At 38.9% G+C, this 20,339-nt stretch overlaps 1 protein-coding gene across 1 annotated transcript in view; it reads right to left on the reverse strand.

Annotated features, from left to right (window-relative positions):
• Window positions 1-20,339, reverse strand: part of LOC124720021 (FYVE zinc finger domain protein UPA1-like) — a 58,829-nt gene that overhangs the window by 21,437 nt on the left and 17,053 nt on the right. The window contains exon 3 of the mRNA XM_047245270.1: window positions 18,624-18,800. Coding sequence (XP_047101226.1) covers window positions 18,624-18,800 — 177 coding nt within the window. The remainder of the gene's footprint in view (window positions 1-18,623; window positions 18,801-20,339) is intronic.

Here is a 20,339-nt window from a genome sequence, read left to right on the forward strand (position 1 = left end):
TACAGATTCCCATATGGAGGACATAGTGATAGACATCCCTGGGGTTGTGAACCAGCTGAATGGGTTGAAAATAAATAAATCGCCAGGTCCTGATGGGATTCCGGTTCTACAGAGAGTACTCTACTGCATTGGCTCCTTACTTAGCTTGCTTTTATCGCAAATCTCTTGCCCAACGTAAAGTCCCGGGCGACTGGAAAAAAGAGTAGGTGTCGCCTGTATGTAAGAAGGGTAGAAGGGCAGATCCTCAAAATTGCAGACCAATATCCGTAACGTCGGTTTATTGCAGGATTCTTGAACATATTCTCAGTTCGAATATAATGAATTTCCTTGAGACAGAGAAGTTGCTCTCCATGAATCAGCACGGCTTTCGAAAGCACCGCTCCTGCAAAACGCAACTTGCGCTTTTTTCACATGATATCATGCGAACCATAGATGAAGGGTATCAGACGGATGCCATATTCCTTGACTTTGGGAAAGCGTTTGTCTCGGTGCCCCACTGCAGACTCCTAACTAAGGTATGAGGATATGGGATTGGTTCCCAAGTATGTAAATACCTCGAAGACTTCTTAAATAATAGAACCCAGTACATTGCCCTCGATGGTGAGTTCATTGGAGGTGAGGGTATCATCTGGAGTGCCCCAGTGAAATGTGGTAGGTCCGCTGTTGTTTTTTGTCTACATAAATGATCTTTTGGATAGGGTGGATAGCAATGTGTGTGTTTGCTGATGATGCTGTGGTGTACGGGGAGGTGTCGTCGTTGAGTGACTGTAGGAGGATACAAGAGGACTCGGACAGGATTTGTGACTGGTGTAAAGAATGGCAGCTAACTCGAAATATAGATAAATGTAAATTAATGCAGATGAATAGGAAAAAGAATCCTGTAATGTTTGAATACTCCATTAGTAGTGTAGCGCTTGACACAGTCACGTCGATTAAATATTTGGGCGTAACATTGCAGAGCGATATGAAGTGGGACAAGCATGTAATGGCAGTTGTGCGGATGGTCATCTTTGGTTGATTGGTAGAAATTTCGGAAGATGTGGTTCGTCTGTAAAGGAGACCACTTATAGAACGCTGGTGCGACCTATTCTTGAGTACTGCTCGAGCGTTTGGGATCCCTAACAGGTCGGATTGAGGGAGGACATAGAAGCAATTCAGAGGCAGGCTGCTAGACTTGTTACTGATAGGTTTGATCATCACGCGAGTGTTACGGAAATACTTCAGGAACTCGGGTGGGAGTCTCTAGAGGAAAGGGGGCGTTCTTTTCGTGAATCGCTACTGAGGAAATTTAGAGAACCAGCACTTGAGGCTGACTACAGTACAATTTTACTGCCGCCAACTTGTATTTCGCGGAAAGACCACAAAGATAAGATAAGAGAGATTAGGGCTCGTACAGAGGCATATAGGCAGTCATTTTTCCCTCGGTCTGTTTGAGAGTGGAACAGGGAGAGAAGATGCTAGTTGTGGTACGAGGTACCCTCCGCCACGCACCGTATGGTGGATTGCGAAGTATGTATGTAGATGTAGATCTATGTTCTCAGTTGTTTAAAAGTGACTGGGTACTGCAATTCTTTTTTGTAGCCATTGGTGAAAACTCAGTGTGTGCTGTGCCACCGAATAATAGGCAGCCAACGTAAGTTTTCAATTGAAAGACACTACAATACATATCACAAAGACGAGTATAGTGTACTCAACAGTGAAGAACGGCAAGCAAAATTAAATGTCCTTAAGAAAATGGATGAGACACCAACTCGATTTTACAGTACGTCAGAGTAGCTGATACTTCTTAGTTTCTTGTGTTACATTTATGTCTATTTTACTGTATGCTGTACAATGTACTGTTTTCAATTTTCCAGAATGACAACCACACTATATCTTCACTGCAAGCAAGTTTTAAAATCGCATTAAGAATTGCGCAATCTGGGAAACCCTTTTAGGAAGGGGAGTTTGTGAAAGGGTGTCTCACTGATGCTGCAGAACTTGAGTGTCCCACGAACGTTAGCAGGTTTCAAGAAATCAGTCTATCCAAACAAACAGTGACAAAGACGTATCAGTGCTATGGCCGGCGATGTGCACAGGCAGCTAATAAATAAGGCAAAAGACGTTGTTGCTTTCTCTGTTATGCTTGATGAAGCAACAGATGTTACAGATACAGCCCAAGTTGTGATATACATACGAGGTGTCGATAACGCACTTTGTGTAACAGAGGACGTTTTGGACTTAGTACCTTTGAAAGGGACTACTACAGATGCGGACTTACTCCAAGCTGTCAAGCAAGCGATTGATGGTGTAGGTATGGATTGAAATTTGTGAGTCTCAGTGACCACATATGGAGCACCATCAATGCAAGGCCATCGGAGAGGACTCATAGCACGGATGCGCCAAAATCTAGGGCGCACAAATGGGACGTATGAAATTCACTGCATTCTGCATCGAGAGGCACTTTGTGCAAAATCAGTAATGTTAGCAAACGTCATGCAAATTATTGTGCATACTATAAACTACCTGAAGACACATGGGCATAAGCATCACCAGTTTCGGCGGTTCTTGGAGGAATTAGGAGCGGAGTACGGCGACATAGCTTACTATACTGAAGTAGGCTGGATCAGTTGAGGTAAAATGCTGAAAATATTTTTTGATTTACGTTTGGTCATAGTAACATTCTTACATGAGAAGGGAAAAAGTGAACCTATGTTGGAAGACCCTTGTTGGATATCAGACCTTGCATTTCTTGTGGACATTACGTCTCACATGAACAGCCTGAACATCAGTTTGCAAGGTGAAAATAATTTCTGACACGTTGGAAAAAGTAAATGCCTTTGAAAGGAAGCTTGCGCTTTGGGAGTGCCAGCTAATGACAGAAAACACTGCACATTTCCCGACTCTTGGACTGGTCCATGAAAGTGCTAGATTTCAAGAATACATATCAATAATTGTAAAAATTAAGGAACAATTTCGAGCACAATTTGCAGATGATACGAGTTTGTCTCCTGCCATTGGCCTCTTTGCTCAACCGTTCTCGTCGTCAGTTGAAGATGCTCCGAATGTTCTACAGAGGGAACTGATCGACCTACAGTGCAATACAAGACTGAAGGACAAGTTCTTTGACGTGGGAAGTTCAAAAGAATTCTACGAAAATTTTTCACAACAAGAATTTCCACGCCTGCACAAAGATGCCGCGAGACTTATGTCCATGTTTGGGTTGACATATGTTTGTGAAAGGTTTTTCTGGGTGATGAAAATGAATAAATCAAGGTTTCTGTCAAGCATAAGTTATGAAAATCTACACAACTGCTTGCGTTCGTCAATGAGCTAATCCTTTACGCCCGATATTAACTATATCATTCCTCATGACCAGTGATAAACGTGTTTGGATTTATTCCTTTCATAATTAAAAATTATTGTTTACTAACTGTGCATTATTGCATCATTCTGCTCCATGGTACATTATTATCAGGAAAATTGCTCATTAAACCGATTGTTCCAATGTATACTTACATTTAGGGTTTTTTTAATGTGTGAAGGGCTACGCTCAGCTAAAGTCGATAAACAATAACCTTCATCTAATTGTCTGTTATTATGCAGATTTTAGACGGAACTGATAATAGTATTGAAATAGCAGGTGATCGAGAGGTCTGAGGTTATCATTCTGTTCAGAGGTCAGTGAGACAGAAATTATGTGGGTGTAACTGAGGGCACCGAGAATTAGTTATAGGAAACCTTGCATTAGTTTAATGTTATTTGAAATCATGAATAAGGTTCGCTGGAAGTCACTGACTGCTCTCTTTCTTAAATACTAGATCAAAAACATTACACGTATTTGCGTGCCGTCAGTCAAGCTGCCTTAATAAAAACCCACGGTTGTTAACTGTATTACTTGTCTTACTGGGTTAAACTGGTAACGTAAAAGTAGACGTCTCAATGAGTAGACTGTGACGGTATTTTAAATGTTTTAATACGCAAAATACCTCCCCATGGTTGGCTTGCATGCTGTGGAAAGAGCACTAGAATGCACTGGTACAGAGTACCCCAGCAAGTGGATAAAGCGACATCTGTGCATAGAAACGTGCACTATATGAACGCTGGCGGCTGCGGCATGCACGCTGTGACCCGGAAGTTGCACATGTGCAGGAGCACCGCATGCGTGCAGAATTTCTGGCCGGCTCTGAGAAAGCGGAATTTATTACTATCTTAGAAAGCAACAGTAGATCATTTTCGGCTAACCCGGACTGGCTCAAAATTTTGGATACTGTATTGCAACTCTAGATCCATTCTTTGTGGAACCGTATTCGGTACCTTTTTCTAAAAACCAGGCCGTACAGAATGAAACAGATAAGATTATGGAATGAGGAGTGATATAACACAGTAACAGCGAATATATCAGTCCACTTATCATTGTAAACAAGGATGGAGGAGTACATGTGGCCATTGATGCACAAACTCTAAACAAAGTAAAAAGAGAGGTGCACAGGCCTGAAAATCTGGACAAAATGTTGCAAAAATTTCATAATGAGGTATTTAACCAGTTTCCACATGACTGCTGGCTATTGGCAAATCCCATTAAGTCTAGAATTGCATGAATATAAAGCAATCCTGTTTACTGGGAAATGTTATCGATACAAAGTAGTTCCATTTGGACCGAATACCTCTCTGGCAGTGTTTATTAGAGCTCTGGACTTTGTGTTAGGAGAGGAGTTGAGTTCCAGGTTAACTATCTATGTAGATGATTTATTTATCTACAATGAAAACTGGCAAAAAAAGCTCCAAATTGTTGCTCTTCAAGCAGGAGGCATCACTTTAAAATTATAGAAATGTGAACTTGTAAAATTAGAAATTAAATTCTTGAGCCGTGTAATTACTACTACCAGCATTAATAAGGACCTGGAGAAAGCTACGTGCCTTAGAAAAATTTCCCCCACCAAAAAATAGGAAACAGGTGTAAGCCTTTTTAGGTTGGTGTGGATTTTACAGAAAATTTGTTAAGGGGAAACCCTTCAACAATCCACACTTGAACAATCTATAAAAAGATTTAGTGCTTTTGTTTGGACAGATCAGAGTCGGTAGGATTGTGAATCTTTAAAGATTAAACTTTGACATGATAATGTTTTACATCACCCAGTACTGTCAGAGACTTTCAATATGAATACTGACAGTAGCACCTATGGGATTGGTATTGAAATTTTCCAGGAGATAAATGGTACAGGAAATTTAGCACATAGAACTATAGCTTTTGCCAGCAGGGCATTGACAGGAAACAAAAGGAACCATACCATATCAGAGGAGATAGCCTTGGCCATATTATGGGATCTAAAGAAATTTATAGGTTGGTGGGGTTTTATGATCTTCACACATTGACCACAAAGCTCAAACATTCCTTAAAGGTTGTTGCCTGCTAAATGGCAGGCTAACCCAATGGGCTTAATACCTGGAACAATTTCATTATCAAATCTGCTATGTAAAGGGTACAAAAAATTATGTGGCAATGAATTGTCCCAATGGTACTGATGTACCCAAGGAATGCAATGGAGATGGAACTTTCCAAATTAATTACATGAAGAAGATCAGGCAAAAATGAATCTGAACAGATTTGCAAAACCATGCGATATCATCAAAATGAGCAACCAAATTGGAAATCTGTATAAGTAAATTTTGATTTTTAAAAGTATCTTGTATAAGAGGAAAGGCTTCATTACTGAAGAATGGATGGTGTGTTGGCCTACCCAATTTGATACAGATGTCAGATTATTTTCACTAGCATTGGGCCAAAGGAGTGTCTAGATAAATTGGCTAGTGTTATAGTGATTGCCAATAGTACGAGTCGAAAGGTAACTGAACGTATTAGGTCTTGTGACATCTGCCAGATAGCTAAGGTAACCAATAGAACTAATCAAGGCCCAATGCAGAACACGTTACCTAAAGATACCATGGATTTACTGTCTGTGGACCTGTATGGACCCCTCCCCACAACTTCTGGTAATTGTAAATGTATTTTAGTGATTTCGGAAGTATTTTCTACATTTATAAAATTGTATCTCCTGAAAAAGGTGACAGCAATGTCAGTATTCGATAGGATGATTCAGTATTTGAGAACCATTGGAAAACCCAGTGCAGTACTGCCCAATAATGGCCCCAATTTAATTTCAAAACCTGGAAAGATGGAATGGAGCACAATGGTGTAGAAACTAAATATATTAACGAAGACGTTGCCTCATGGGTTTACTGAGTTCACACCTGGGGAAATTCTGCTCAGTACTAAGAGCAAATGTTTAAATGAGGAAAAACTAGAGTTCCCACCGTTTACAGATTTGGGATTAGCCCAGAAGAAAGAATTGGTAAAAGAAAAAACAAAGCCGAAACGAGATCTAAAACGAGCAACCTGAAGTTTTCCATGTTCAAAATTGGAGACTATGTTCTTCTGAAGACCCATGAATAATCAGGTGAACTTAACCACGAAATTTCTAAATTTATGTATATATAATGGGCCATTCACAGTACAAGACACACCTCACAACAATGCCTACTATTTAATCTACCCAGAGTCGAAGAAGCTCCTTGATGTCCATAATGTAGTGGATCTCAAACTGTATGTACCTAGGAATGAATAAATGAAGAAATCATACCAGACTAAAAATGTGTATTATGCTGTAGATGAAATGTATCTATCTTATGAAGCTACCATACTGTATTTAACTGTAATTTATGTTCCTATAAAAATGTTGTTACCTATGTAAAATTGCTGTTACTATCTTAGAAGTTTCAGATTCTAAAACCTGTTGTAAAATATGTAAAACCCTGTACTGAAAGGGCTGCAAGCAAATGTTGCCAAACTGAAAAGAAATGTGGAATGCCTTAAATACAGAATGGGCAGCATAGAAGACTTGCCAAAGTGGGGAAAAAAAACTGTTTATAATAGACTGCCAAAACCCAAAATGGGCAGCCAATTGATTAATGTGATATGTAATTTGTTAATGTTGTCAAATTCAGTGCAAGATGCCATTGCAGGTAGCAAAATCATTTTATTTTCATATCTGTTAGTGTTGTATGTGTTTTGCTACAGTTTTCAAAGAGGGACTGTGTTTCAAATAAAGGCAGTAAGAAAAGAATAGTAGGTTCAGTTTAAATATGTTTGTTTATGTAAATATCAAATAATGGACTACTATTATTAGAATCAGCATTGATAGTTTCCTCCTTCGTAAATTCAAAATCATGCTATAGGATGTGTTGCATGTACAATGTCAAATTGCTTGTGATATTTGTAGGGGGTATACTTTTATGTGTATACCTACATTTCTTAATGCTTACAAAATGCTACTCAATATTCTTGGCAATACAGATAAATTTTGCTTACTACTCAACTTACTGTTTCACAAAATGAGAGATGTGACAGGTGTAAATAATTGAATAATGTTGCTTATGTCTTGTTTTGGTAATTACGTGTATAGAGTGTATAGTGTTTTAATGTGTTTTGCAATGTATTCTTTTCATGCTCAACTCTGGATGAAGTGATTATTATTTTCGACTGCTTGGCACCATTAAGGTGTTATTGATGTTTGCGTAGCAGGAATCTTCAGTGAACCATGGGGCATATGTAACATCCATTTTTGACCTACTTTGTATTGATATTTCTATTTGTAGAGTTGCTTATGTAGAGTGCTGTATCTGTCATATGCAGAGTGTTTTTTTACCTGTCACGGAAATTCTTAGACAATGTATACATATTTCAGTTATGTGAACTTTTTGAACAATGTTCAATTTATGCTTATGAATGAAAATAACTCCCGGAATGATTATTATATAATGTACTGTAAATGACTTGGTCCATAGTTAGGGAATGCAGGGTTGAATGTAAAAAATGTGGGGAATCCCTGCAGCTACAGAAGTAGCCTGGCAGAATGGAAAAGGTGTCGTTCACGCAAGCGGCAACTCGTCCCTTGCGACGGCTAAGGAGTCTGGCTTGAGCAGTGCTGTGGTTAATATCTCGCTAGCAGTAGCAGAACATTGTAGTTCATATTTTTGGAGTATTGAGGCAGAGGAACTTAAGAGTGTTACATATGGACCTCAGATGCTGCATTTGGTGATACCATGTATAAAGGCATTGTTTTTGGCCCTGCAAAAATATAATTCAGAAGGTCTATAACAGGGCGGGGCCAACAGTACTGCGATGACTACATCGCTGCCATGTTAACAGCCACTGCAAATCATGCCACCAGTGGCAGTGCCACCAGCCTTCCAGCAAAATGTTTATATTTGGCACTCTGTAAATGGACCAGGTATCTGTGAAATTTGGTTGATTTTAATAATAATCACGGTATTGCTAAAAGCTCTATCTTGCACCTGTGATTATCCCAAATCACAAACCTCACCAGGAATCCTATCCTAGTGAATTTAATTCCGAGTGAGCTAATTAATTATGAAAAGACTATTCAGCAGCCGTAAAAATAGTTGTGATTGCTTTCTAATGTGTGGAGTTATTGTGTTTCAAGTTCAGTTTAATAATTTGAGAAATAGACCACTTCCAGTGCATTTTTAAATTGATTTGCATTACTTTTCTTAAATACTTTGCCTTACTTAAAAGCTGTCCAAAAATAGTAAAGTTGTTAGTTAAAAGAATAATAATAATAATAATAATACTAATTAGAAGTGAAAAAGATTATTAATTGTTGCATTTATGCACTTTGATCAGAATTACAAAGTTTTATTACTGTTCATTCCATGAGAAGGTGTTTGAACTTGAATTTAATGGTGTTGGCATTTGCCCACCCAACTATACTTTGAGAAGGTTAAAAGACTACTTTTCAAAGCACATTTGTTATTTGAAGAGTTATAGTTTGTTGTGCTTCGCTTAATGAATAATTATTGATGAGAATACTCACCATTTTCCATACACACTTGTGAAGATTTGTTAATGAGCATGGCTGTTCAAACCATGAAACTTTGAGGCCCTCATGTACTGAACTAGTTAGTTAATGAAGCAAAGCAAAGGTACCTCCACAGCCAGTGTAGTTAGATTTGCATTCTGTTTAATTGCTTCAAACGTTGCCCAATAAAGAAATATTTACTGCATTAGCTACTCAAATGTAAGCTGGGTAACGTAAAGGTATAGAGACCGTGTACTAGCAATGATGTTATATGGTAGGATCATAATAGACCTCCTGATTTAAATCAATCATTTCATGCTTTGCCCTGTTTAGTATTGCTATTAGTATCATGTGTGTTGGTGACTGGTTCTATTAACTGCTGCATCTAGTTCATTCAAGGCAGGGCTTAACTTTTAAACTTTTAGGTGCCGTAAGGCGCCCCCTTCTATCACTCCCCACACTGACCACGGAGAGAGACTTGTGATAAGACTTACAATGAGAAATTCTTTCTTAAATACAGTTCTGAAATTCAGGTTTTTAAACCATAATATCTTATAATCAAAAACATAACACCACAAGGTTCCACCACCTGCCGTACCAGTGTCACTTTGCTCCATAGTTCTGCTTCACACGTATTGGCACCAAGTCATACTCACGACATCACGTTTTCAAATGCTGCCAGCCACAACGTTCAAACAGTTTCTTTGTAGCTGCTCTATGAACGTGTGTTCAGTATTCATCAACAAGGCATTTAGCAGTTAATGACTAAGATATTCCTGCTCCATCTGGGTCTAGTACAATTTCGATTTCCCACATCTTCACGCAATGTTAATTCTGTGAGCATTTTGTACCATAGCAGCTGATCGTTGCGTCGCGCCTGAGTTGATAATAATGCAAGATAAAGTTAAAACATTCCCCCCTCCCACTTCCTCACCCTGAGGCTGCCGTAATCTTTCTCCTCTCCTCTCCTCTCCTCTCGTCTCCTCTCCTCTCCTCCCCACATGTTACACTGCCATGGGAAAAGACTATATGTAATGTTCTTCAGTCAGATTTTGTCATTTGAAACTTTCATGATAGTGAGTGAAAAAGAAATCACAAGTTTTATTTATACAGGTAATAAATAAATTCCCTTCTGAATGTAAAATGTAACTAATAGACTAAAAATATCTATGACTTAACTTTTACACTCGTAAAAAATTTAGTTGTTCCTATGTTACTAGCCAAAGAGAAAGGTCTTTACCATTTAATTAACATGAGACCCTATGTGTAAAAATTGAACTGAAAAAACACTATTGCTCCCAGAATGAGATTCCCACTCTGCGGCGGAGTGTGCGCTGATATGAAACTTCCTGGCAGATTAAAACTGTGTGCCGGACCGAGACTCGAACTCGGGACCTTTGCTTTTTGTGGGCAAGTGTTCTTTATGTTATAATAATCAGGAAATGATAAACTCGTCATAGAGATGGCAGATTTGTTCTTTTCCATAAGCCCATAGTGTCTTAACTGAGAAATACATACTTCATGGGTAGCCACTGCAAACTGAATATTTATTTATTAAACCACAAAAAATCAAAAGGGACCTGTTATTATAAATGTTAACACATTTGCTGCAATCTGACCGAAAAATGTTTTACATGTAGAATACATCTTGTAGGAAAAGCAATCAATGCATTTGGCATTGGGAGAGAATTATTACAAAAATAAACATGCACTTATATTAAAATCAGCTTCACAGTGAAGTCGACCATTTCAGTCAAAGTCGCACTTATAACAATCATCCATCTTTGGCGAATATTTTACAAAAATGTCAAAGCTTCTTGAGTTCCATTATAGCTCTGTTAAAATTACTTTTTCATTTCCAATAACATACTGTGTATATAAAAAAATTAGTTTGTACGTTAAACCATTATTTAAACAATTTTACTTCAGCGGGCTGCACGAAGATGTTATACTGTTTCAAACAGCAGTTGAAAACTTCAAGAATCCCACATCTCAGTAGATTTTTAGCTCGATTTGCCGTTCAACAATTAAACCGCTAATGACCAATAAACTGAATCGGTGGGATTGAGTATCGATCTGTTAACTCATATATGATAAAATTACAAATGATTCCAAATCAAGAATATCACATTAATAATAAATTGTACCGAGCGTTAATTTTGAGATTACAGTTTTGTAGTTTGAAATATGAATTTAATTTCCCTTCACTCATAAAATAACAAGTCCTGTCAACATGCAGTATATATCTTTGACCTAAGGGTATACAACTTTGTTTAAATATTTCCCTTTAAATTTTATTACACTTTCAACATAGTGTATTAACTTAAAATGACAAACATCTGTTATCCTGACAAAAGTCAGTGGCATATGAGGAGTCAGTTTATACAGAATATACATTGTGTATTTATTGTTAAAAAGTACCTTTTTAGGATGTATTATTAACTGAACTCCTAGTTTTAACTAAGTTCATACTCAGTGGCTCAAATAAAGGAAGAAAAAGTAAGCATTGTGAAATTATTTTAAACACAATCAATGGAGATGGATTACGAAAAACATTTCCATAATACAGAATTATCCTCATTATCCACTTTATCACTTCGTGCTTTTGACTGTGTAGCAAGTGCAGAATGATATCCCTTCACCATCCAAGACGCCCATTTTCATATCTAGCTACAGGTGGTCCCAGAAGTCTGATGCGTAATGAACTACAAACAGTGCAGATGTAGAGTGACGATCTCGGTGGTGTCATAATTAAGTTCATTGCAGAAATGCCACGTTCACACTCTGCAATCGACACTGCAATGCTGTTTATTATTGATACAAAATTTTTGAACATTGGTGGCTGTACAAGAACAGTTGGCACTTCTCCACTTAGTAGTGGTTTCAGACCCTGTTTGTACTCCCTGAAGTCCTTCATTATTTCAGAGGGCTATTAATCTTAAATCTTTCACACATTCGAAAAATCTCATTTTCTCCATAAGTGATTGATATGTTTTTAGGCCACAATTTCAGGTGAATGGCCTTCATGTAGTTCATATCATCATCGTAGCTTTCAAATGCATTCACTGTTGATAGCAACCTGGATCACAAATTATTTGCCAAGCTGCGATTAAACTGTTCATCAGGAATCTTAGAAATAATTGTTCTTTGAGAAAGTTTAACACATTGAAAGTTCATATTTTCCAGTGCAATGTTAGCTACATTTGCATGTTGTCCCATTGCATCAAACAGACTTTCAAACATTTTTAATAAAAGTGTAATGTCGTCGTGAGCTTGAGCAAGGTTAACACTTGATCTTTGAAGCTGTAGGGATAGATCGGCCAACTCTTCTAAGGCATCAGAGATTACAGCTAGGTTGGAGACGAAAGTTGTAGATGACAATGTATTACAAAGCCCTTTGTAAGAAGACCGTTGTTTTGAGTCTCGTTTCGTGTCCTCTGACACTTCTAAAAAATGACTGTACAGAGCCCTGCAATCTTTCCACACAGCTTTTACTGCCAATAAACTGGAGGCCACCCAACGAGTGTCAAAACACATGACCAATTTTTAAATTTCTAGCTCCAAACCTTTAGCAGCAACTGCCAACTCACTGCTGTTTTTCGGGGAGCAGCTGAAGATATTGCTAACTTTATCCATGAATATTTTAAAGTGATTAATTCCCACCACTTCTTCTATCGTGTCATGCATGGTGAGTTCTCAACGATGATTCAAACAATGCCAGATGAATAAGTTTGGAAACATCAGCTTTGCAAGGTCAGACTTTTTTCCTAACACGACAGAAGCTCCATCGCAAGTCAAAGCGATTAAATGGTCTTTCAAAAACTCACAGCCTAGTCCTAGTGATTCTAACTGCTTTAAAAGTTCTTTCAAGATATCAGATGCTGTTGTGTCATTTAGCTCAAAAAGTCGCAAAGAAATTGTCATGGCGTTTTCCCTTTTAACAATGTTCTGAACTAGACAATCAAAGCTTTTTTGTGTGAAAGTGAAGTGGCTTTATCCAAAAGAAGTGAAAATTTGGAGTCACTTTTTATTAATTTATTTATTAGATCTGATGTCATCTGGTCAGAAATATGAATCACTATATTAGATCAAGCAACATTTGAACATAGTATTCGGCCCATATCCAAACCAATTTTAATTTGGAGATCAATTTCTGTCTGAAACTCATTAAACAGTCTATTTAACTTTGCTTGCTTATAAGTTGTCCAAAAATACGCTCAGTAACAACTTCTTGTTCCTTTACTGTGGAAGCGACGGAGTTCTGAATGTGATATTTTTCTGCGTAGTCTGGATTTTGTTTGCTAAACCGTGAGCTTCAAATGTGCAGTGATCAAACAGTTTTTTCCTAAGAGACGTTATTTGATCATGTCCCACATGAGCTTACAGTTCCTAAAAGCCATTGCTCACTCAGTTTTAACCGTTTTGTTTTTTCAGCACCTAGTGTATATCTACAAACTTGGCCTTTTTTAATAATCAACCACGGGTTTTTAGCTTTATAATCTGTACATTGTTCGACAGACCGACAATCTGGCTTTCCATCATCATTACAATTATCAATACAGTCTATAGATGTGTTGTCTGTATCCATATCCACCAACTTATAGAAATTTTCATTTTGCAACAATGACATAGGAGACGGATTGTCTGCTTTGTTGTTTGCATCTTCTTCTCCAGCCACAGATGACGTCATGGATTCTACATCTAAACTGTGGTTTTCATTGCCATCACTAACGTTTTGTCTTTTAGGTTTAAAGAAGTCACTAATTTTTGTAGAGATACACATTACTATTAAACTCTCCTGTCCACTGAGTCACAATGTGTAAATAAACACTACGAACAAACCAAAACAATGCTGTCGGTTCTGAGCAGAACAACTGCACTGCAAGCGATTGACGTACAGAGAGTGATTGAGTAATATTGTTGAACGTGAATTCCTGAAGTGCCTGTTGGATTGTTTGTTGGCTTCTCTGTGAGGCAGCGATGGCTAACAAGGTAAACTGATTCAAATTGAAAAAGCCATAGACACGACCTGTCTGAATCGTGGACTAAAAAGACTGAATTCACATAGACATACAGACAGGCAACTGTAATGCGAGAACCACTTATGGGATTTACTTGTTTCTTTCTTTAACTCACAGATATATTCATTTACTATCTATTATTATATATTTAGCTACTTTAGGTAGCACAAGAAATAAGCTGTGGCTATAATTTTAAGTCAAGTCGCAAGAAACTGGGCTGCCGTCGTGCTCCTTACACTATTAGAGCAAAATCATTTGATTTTTTAATGAATTGTAGACCTCAAAAAGAACCACAAAAAGTCAGCAAGAGCATATGTTTGTCTTTCACAGTTGAGTCACACTCAATTTTTCTGCTTTGTGGGTGTTTAAACAGCTGACTTCAGAAGACAAAAATCATCATTATTCTTCAACCTTAATCTTTTATTTAGGTACATCTTTTTGAGCTCTACAGTTTGGTACTACATAACGTGATATAGTTCTTATGGATTATGTAATGTATTTCAAGAGAGCATGCTGGCAGAAAACATTTTTACTTCACATAGCTGATGACATTTAAACGGCTGAACAGACTTTCAGAAATATAGCTAAGAACCGTCCCCATTAAACCAGCTTTCAAATAAAAAAACGGCTTTAAAATTGGAACTTTCGTTTGAGGACTATGCTGGGGCAGACAGACAGACTTAAGGGTCAAACATATACATGTCCGTTCTGCATTGGGAGTTCAAATTTGCCCCCTGTGGGAGCTCCCCTCTACTGTATAGCGTCAACCATGTTCTAACGAGGGTGCGGGCAGATAAAGACAAAGGTCAAGAGTGCCGTGGGCAAAGGGACATATCGGGTCGCAAGGCTGCCAACTTTTAGTCATTTTTGCTCCATTCGCACATATGATTTTTAGCTGTGACGTAAATTACAACATGGAATAAAATGATTTCGTGAAAGCACATTATAAAGACGTTCACATTCAAACATGGCTTACATTATTTCTCATTAACACACATAACATGAGATGTTGCCTTGCTACTACATTGCCGAGGTTGTTGGCAGTCGTATACAAAAGGCAATATGCACCAATCACAACTTTAGAATGATACTCCAATTATCTTGGGTATACTGTACGTACTCTCTCACTCTCTCTCACTCTCTCTCACTCTCTCTCTCTCTCTCTCTCTCTCTCTCTCTCTCTCTCTCACTCTCTCTCTCTCTCTCTCTCTCTACCTCCTGCCCGTCACATCATGTTGGCGAGCCATTGTCATGTTCACTTGTGCTGGTGCAGCAGAAAATTACGGTTACGGTTTGATTTAATACACATGTACTACTTCAAATCTCCGGTACTGTACTGTTAAAAAAAGGGGGGGGGGGGGGAGAAAAGAGAGAATTAGAAGAAAGGGAGTTTCTGGGAGGTGCCAGAATGCATTGTGGCCAAAATTAAGCCCTGATTCAAGGTACATGTTGTTGTTAGGCATATGCTACAGTTTGCAATCTTATTGGCCATTTGTTTGACCTCCAAATTAGTATTACATTTATCTGCAAGGTTACGTTGCTCTGGTGTAATGTGAACAGATATAATGAAACAGGTGTGTGTGTGTGTGTGTGTGTGTGTGTGTGTGTGTGTGTGTGTGTGTGTGTGTGTGTGTGTTTGTCAAGGAAGGTTAGGTTAGCCTTAGCACTGCCTTCTGCTTTATTACATTGTTTGACAAGAATTCCTAATTAGGCTGGCGACTGATATTAATACATAACTAATATGTAATTAATAAGACTTGCTTTTGTGCTGGAGAACATCTGTTCCTCACACAAATGTTAAGTGTTGGTTATACTCTGCTGGAGTGTTTTGGAAACGAATCCCAGTCTGTTTGTCCTGTTCCCATTAGGTTATATTGTGGTCACAACTTTCTCAAAAATTCCTCACAGCGGTTTAAGGTTAGCACTGATTGCCTTTTATGGTTGGCCACATTACCGCTAAAAGCAGTCCCTTTGGAGGGGCCCTCCTGCACAATTCCACCACATGTGGGTGGCTGACTTTCTGCAAGGCTGTGCCCTGTATTCTGTGACATTTGTATGGCTGCTTCGGTATCTTGGCATTTTCAGATCTTCAGGAGGAAGGCAGAGCTTTAGTTGGTAAAGACATTTCCAGCTGGAGTACATCACAACCAGACACACACTCTGGAATCAGGTATTGAATTGTAAGGTGTATCCAGCAACAGATGTGCACTCGGAGCACAATTCAGGTATGATAATGAGTGAACTAAATTTTAAGAGAACTGTTATGAGAATTCAGTGTGTAAATAAATAGGATAGTGAAGTACCCAGGAATGGAATGGGAATTTTAACTTCTACGAGGCTCTAGACAACGTGATAATGAACGGCAATCAAGCGAGTATCCACATTTGTCTGCATAATCCGTGAGACAGGAGTCATAGCAACAGAATGCCAGAGAAACACCATCCAGATACTACAGAAGCAACCAAGCACTTGTAAGTGCAATAGCTAAACAGCTCATGAATAGAGCTTTTTGAAAAAATAACAACAACATGAAGAAGAATGGAAGACAAAGGTGATTATCTGTTTGAGGAAGATAAATTTGGAGTAAAGGATCCAGGGATAGTGGAAGGAATGTGTAAGAAAAATCAAGGCATCTTTATTGGATTTGAAGATCTTTACATGACATTTGACAGCATGAAATAATGAAAGTGTGTGAAATTTTTTTAAAAGGTACATATAAGATATATTGAACAGCAGGTAACATAGAATATGTACAATAATCAACAAGAATTGGTATTCTGAATTAAAGATTGTTAAAGATAAGGATGCAGGTAATCTCCACACACGTTCAGATGAACACTGAAGAATCATTGGTGGAACTGAAGAAACTTATAGCAATTTAATTAAAACTTAAGTTGAAAAGGATATCATTGATAAAATTCACTGGTGATATTTCTGTGTTCACCGAAAGTCAGACTGAATCACCAGAATTGGTGAATGTAATAAACAGTTGAATGAGTGCCAAATCAGGATTAATGAATGGAAGAAAGAGGAAAGTATTGGGGTGTGGCAGAAGTAACATTGGTGGCAAAGTTTACAGAATTAAGGACCACACAGTAGACCACTTGTACAGACTCTGGTACATGTGGTGCTAATTTACACTGAGGGTCAAAGCACGGTTGTTATAAGGAATAATGTAGCATGGAAAAACAGGAGATTCCCCGCAAAACGAAGTTACTAATATCAAAGATATGCCTTAATTTGTGTTAGACATACCTGAATGTATGCTTGGAGCAGAGTACTGCATAAAAATTAATCATGGATTATGGAAAAAACAAGAGGGGAATCGGAGCATTGTAAATGTGGTGCTATTGACGGATGTTTAAACTAGGTGAACTCATAACAGAAGAACTATCGAACATCTCTGCAGAATAGGTGAGGATAGTGTGATATGTGGAAAACTGTGACAAGTACAAGGGTCAGCAGAGTAAGTTATATTTGAAGGCATCAGGGAATAACCACTGTGGAACTAGAGGTGGTTGCTGAGGTTAAAAACTGTAGGGAAAGACAGAGATAGGAATGCATGTCATAAATAATTGTGGACTCTGGGAGCTCATGGCACTGCAAATCTGCTGCTCAGATAGACAGACACATTGTCAACAGAAGGCAGAGTTTCCCCTTTGCATGTCTGTGGTTACCGAGACTGGCTGTTACAGCAGACTACAGTGGGGCAACCAAGGTGGTGCACACCCTGGCAAGCTGAGGCTCTGCTGGCGTTTGCTTCTGTTTGGTGATTGCCGAGTATATTTCTTGTTACTAACAGAAACTATAGCAAATTATTGGGTTCTTTCTCCTCTCTCATTCCTGACAAACACCAAAAATGGTCTCATAAATGTGTGTGTGTGTGTGTGTGTGTGACCTCTGCTAGACCATTCCAATACATCTAAAGTAATAGACATTTATCTCATCTGACAGTGTTACACATTCAGTGCACTCATACTCTCCCCATCACTAAATTTTCTGGGCATGACATTGTCTGAATTATTGAAACTTCCTGGCAGATTAAAACTGTGTGCCGGACCGAGACTCGAACTCGGGACCTTTGCCTTTCGCGGGCAAGTGCTCTACCAATTGAGCTACCCAAGCACGACTCTCATTCTGGAAACATCCCCCAGGCTGTGGCTAAGCCGTGTCTCCGCAATATCCTTTCTTTCAGGAGTGCTAGTTCTGCAAGGTTTGCAGGAGAGCTTCTGTAATGTTTGGAGGGTACGAGCCGAGGTACTGGCAAAAGTAAAGCTGTGAGGACTGGGCTTGACTCGTGCTTGGGTAGCTCAGTTGGTAGAGCACTTGCCCACGAAAGGAAAAGGTCCCGAGTTCGAATCTCGGTCCAGCAGACAGTTTTAATGTGCCAGGAAGTTTCATATCAGCGCACACTCCGCTGCAGAGTGAAAATCTCAGTCTGAATTATTGTTGGCATTTGTTTGCTGGTCTTTATGAATAAGACACTGAACTGTTGACAATAACTATTTTTCCTACCAACCTATTCTTAACTAACCTCTCTTCCATGGTACTATGATCTAGTCGTGGGGATACCACCTCTGATTGTATGTTTTGATTTTATTCCCAGTTCACTTTGCTGACCCTCATTAAGTCTAGACTGAGCATTTACACTTTGCTTTTCAGTATTTATATCTTATCTACCATATAATGTTGTGTGCACGCGCGTGTGCGTGTGTGTGCGCGTGTGTGTTTTGAGGGAACTCACCGCATTTGAGAGACAGTGGCCTCATCAGGTGGAGGAGTCGTGGGCCGCGCAGCAGCAGGTGTCTGGCGAGGTGCGCTGGCAGAGGTGGCGGTGGCAGCGGTGGTGGTGGTGGTGGTTCTGGTTGTGGTTGTGGTGCTGGTGGTAGTGGTGGTCCTCAGCTCTGTAACGACTGGTGCACTGCACATACAGAGAGGCAGGGTGTGAGCTGGCTAGGCGTGTCCTCGTGGGGATGTGGAGGTGGCTCACTATGGCCAGCACTGCTGAGGGACCATCCACACAGGGGATAGGGCTCCAGTTAATACAAATGAATTACCAGTAAGCTAATAACAATCAGTTGTACCATCCGAGCTTTCCACGGCAGTCGCTCAACCCCGTACAACAGGTAGTTCAAATCTAAGTGCAGCCAGAAGGTACATACAACGCCCAATACTTGCACAAAACATAATTACAGAATTACTGGACAGGTTAGCTCAGGTGCTGTCGCCATCAAAACTATCCAAACGGCCTGAATTCCACTCCACCTAAATTGTATGATGATGATGATGAAGTCCCATATTCCTTGACAGAGTGTAGGGGAAAGACGAATGCACCCACATAATGTTACTGTCTTGCAGTTCCTCTGATCTCTTTTCGATATGGGCATTTCACTCTACAAAACGATTACTAAAAGACCCCACTTGAAGCAACTGATTTGTAACACTGAGTCCACAATCAGACTAATATCACGATAATGTGAATATCGAAACCTGTTATAATTAGATGGCAGCTTGTAAACTCAAGTTTATTGCAATAAATGACTTTTTGGAAACTAAGTTTCAACTTGAAATTAAGTGACGAAAACATTTGTATTAAGACTACCATCCAGGATTCCAACTGAGCACCTATTGTCTCTGTTAACTAAGTACGAAAGATCTTAAATATCATTTCAGCCACAGGTAAGCATGTGTGTATGTGTGCATGTTGGAATGTTGAAATGGCTTCGCATTGTGTTCGATGATTCAAACCTAGCAACTAATAGGATTGTTAACTAAGTGCAGTAATACATTACATATCCAAATATAGCAATATGAGAATCTGAACTGTCGAGAAAAAGTATTTTGTTCCTTTACTGGGATCTGAATCCACCACCTCCCGTTGTTTTCTAACCACAAATACATGTTAAACATCTGCTTAGTTTAGCTGTAGCAGGATGTGCCCATATATGAACTGGAAATAACCTAACGGAACATTCTGTGTGGGGTGGGAATCTATCCCTGCATGCTGCATGCACCATCGTTGTTGACTGCACACAAGATAATGTTGATTATCGAATTCTTTTTCGCCACTTGCTACGAGGTACATGTTTTAACTTTTCAAGCAATCATTTAAAGTTTTGTGTGACAGACTTGAAATCGACACCAGCTGTCATAGTTGACAAGACATGCAGAGGCGATAAAAATCAAAATTGCTTTTCTCCTCTGGTTTTATGTGCATGACACAATGAAAATCTTTGCAGACAACCATGAATACAATGGATGCTAATAACTATGGACACATCCGTGGGAAGAACTTCGTAACACAAAAGAGCTTCATTACACCAGATGTGTACTGTTACATTCTGTGGACTCACATTAGCCTTTGATTTTAAGTTTTTTGTCAGGACCAAACATTTTTGTTTTATGAAGGTGGAGCCAAATAGTTCAAATGTCCATCCAACCATCCTGTTTTAAGTTTTCC

This window comes from Schistocerca piceifrons, chromosome 11 (assembly GCF_021461385.2).
Source record: "Schistocerca piceifrons isolate TAMUIC-IGC-003096 chromosome 11, iqSchPice1.1, whole genome shotgun sequence".
Classification (NCBI taxonomy): domain Eukaryota; kingdom Metazoa; phylum Arthropoda; class Insecta; order Orthoptera; family Acrididae; genus Schistocerca; species Schistocerca piceifrons.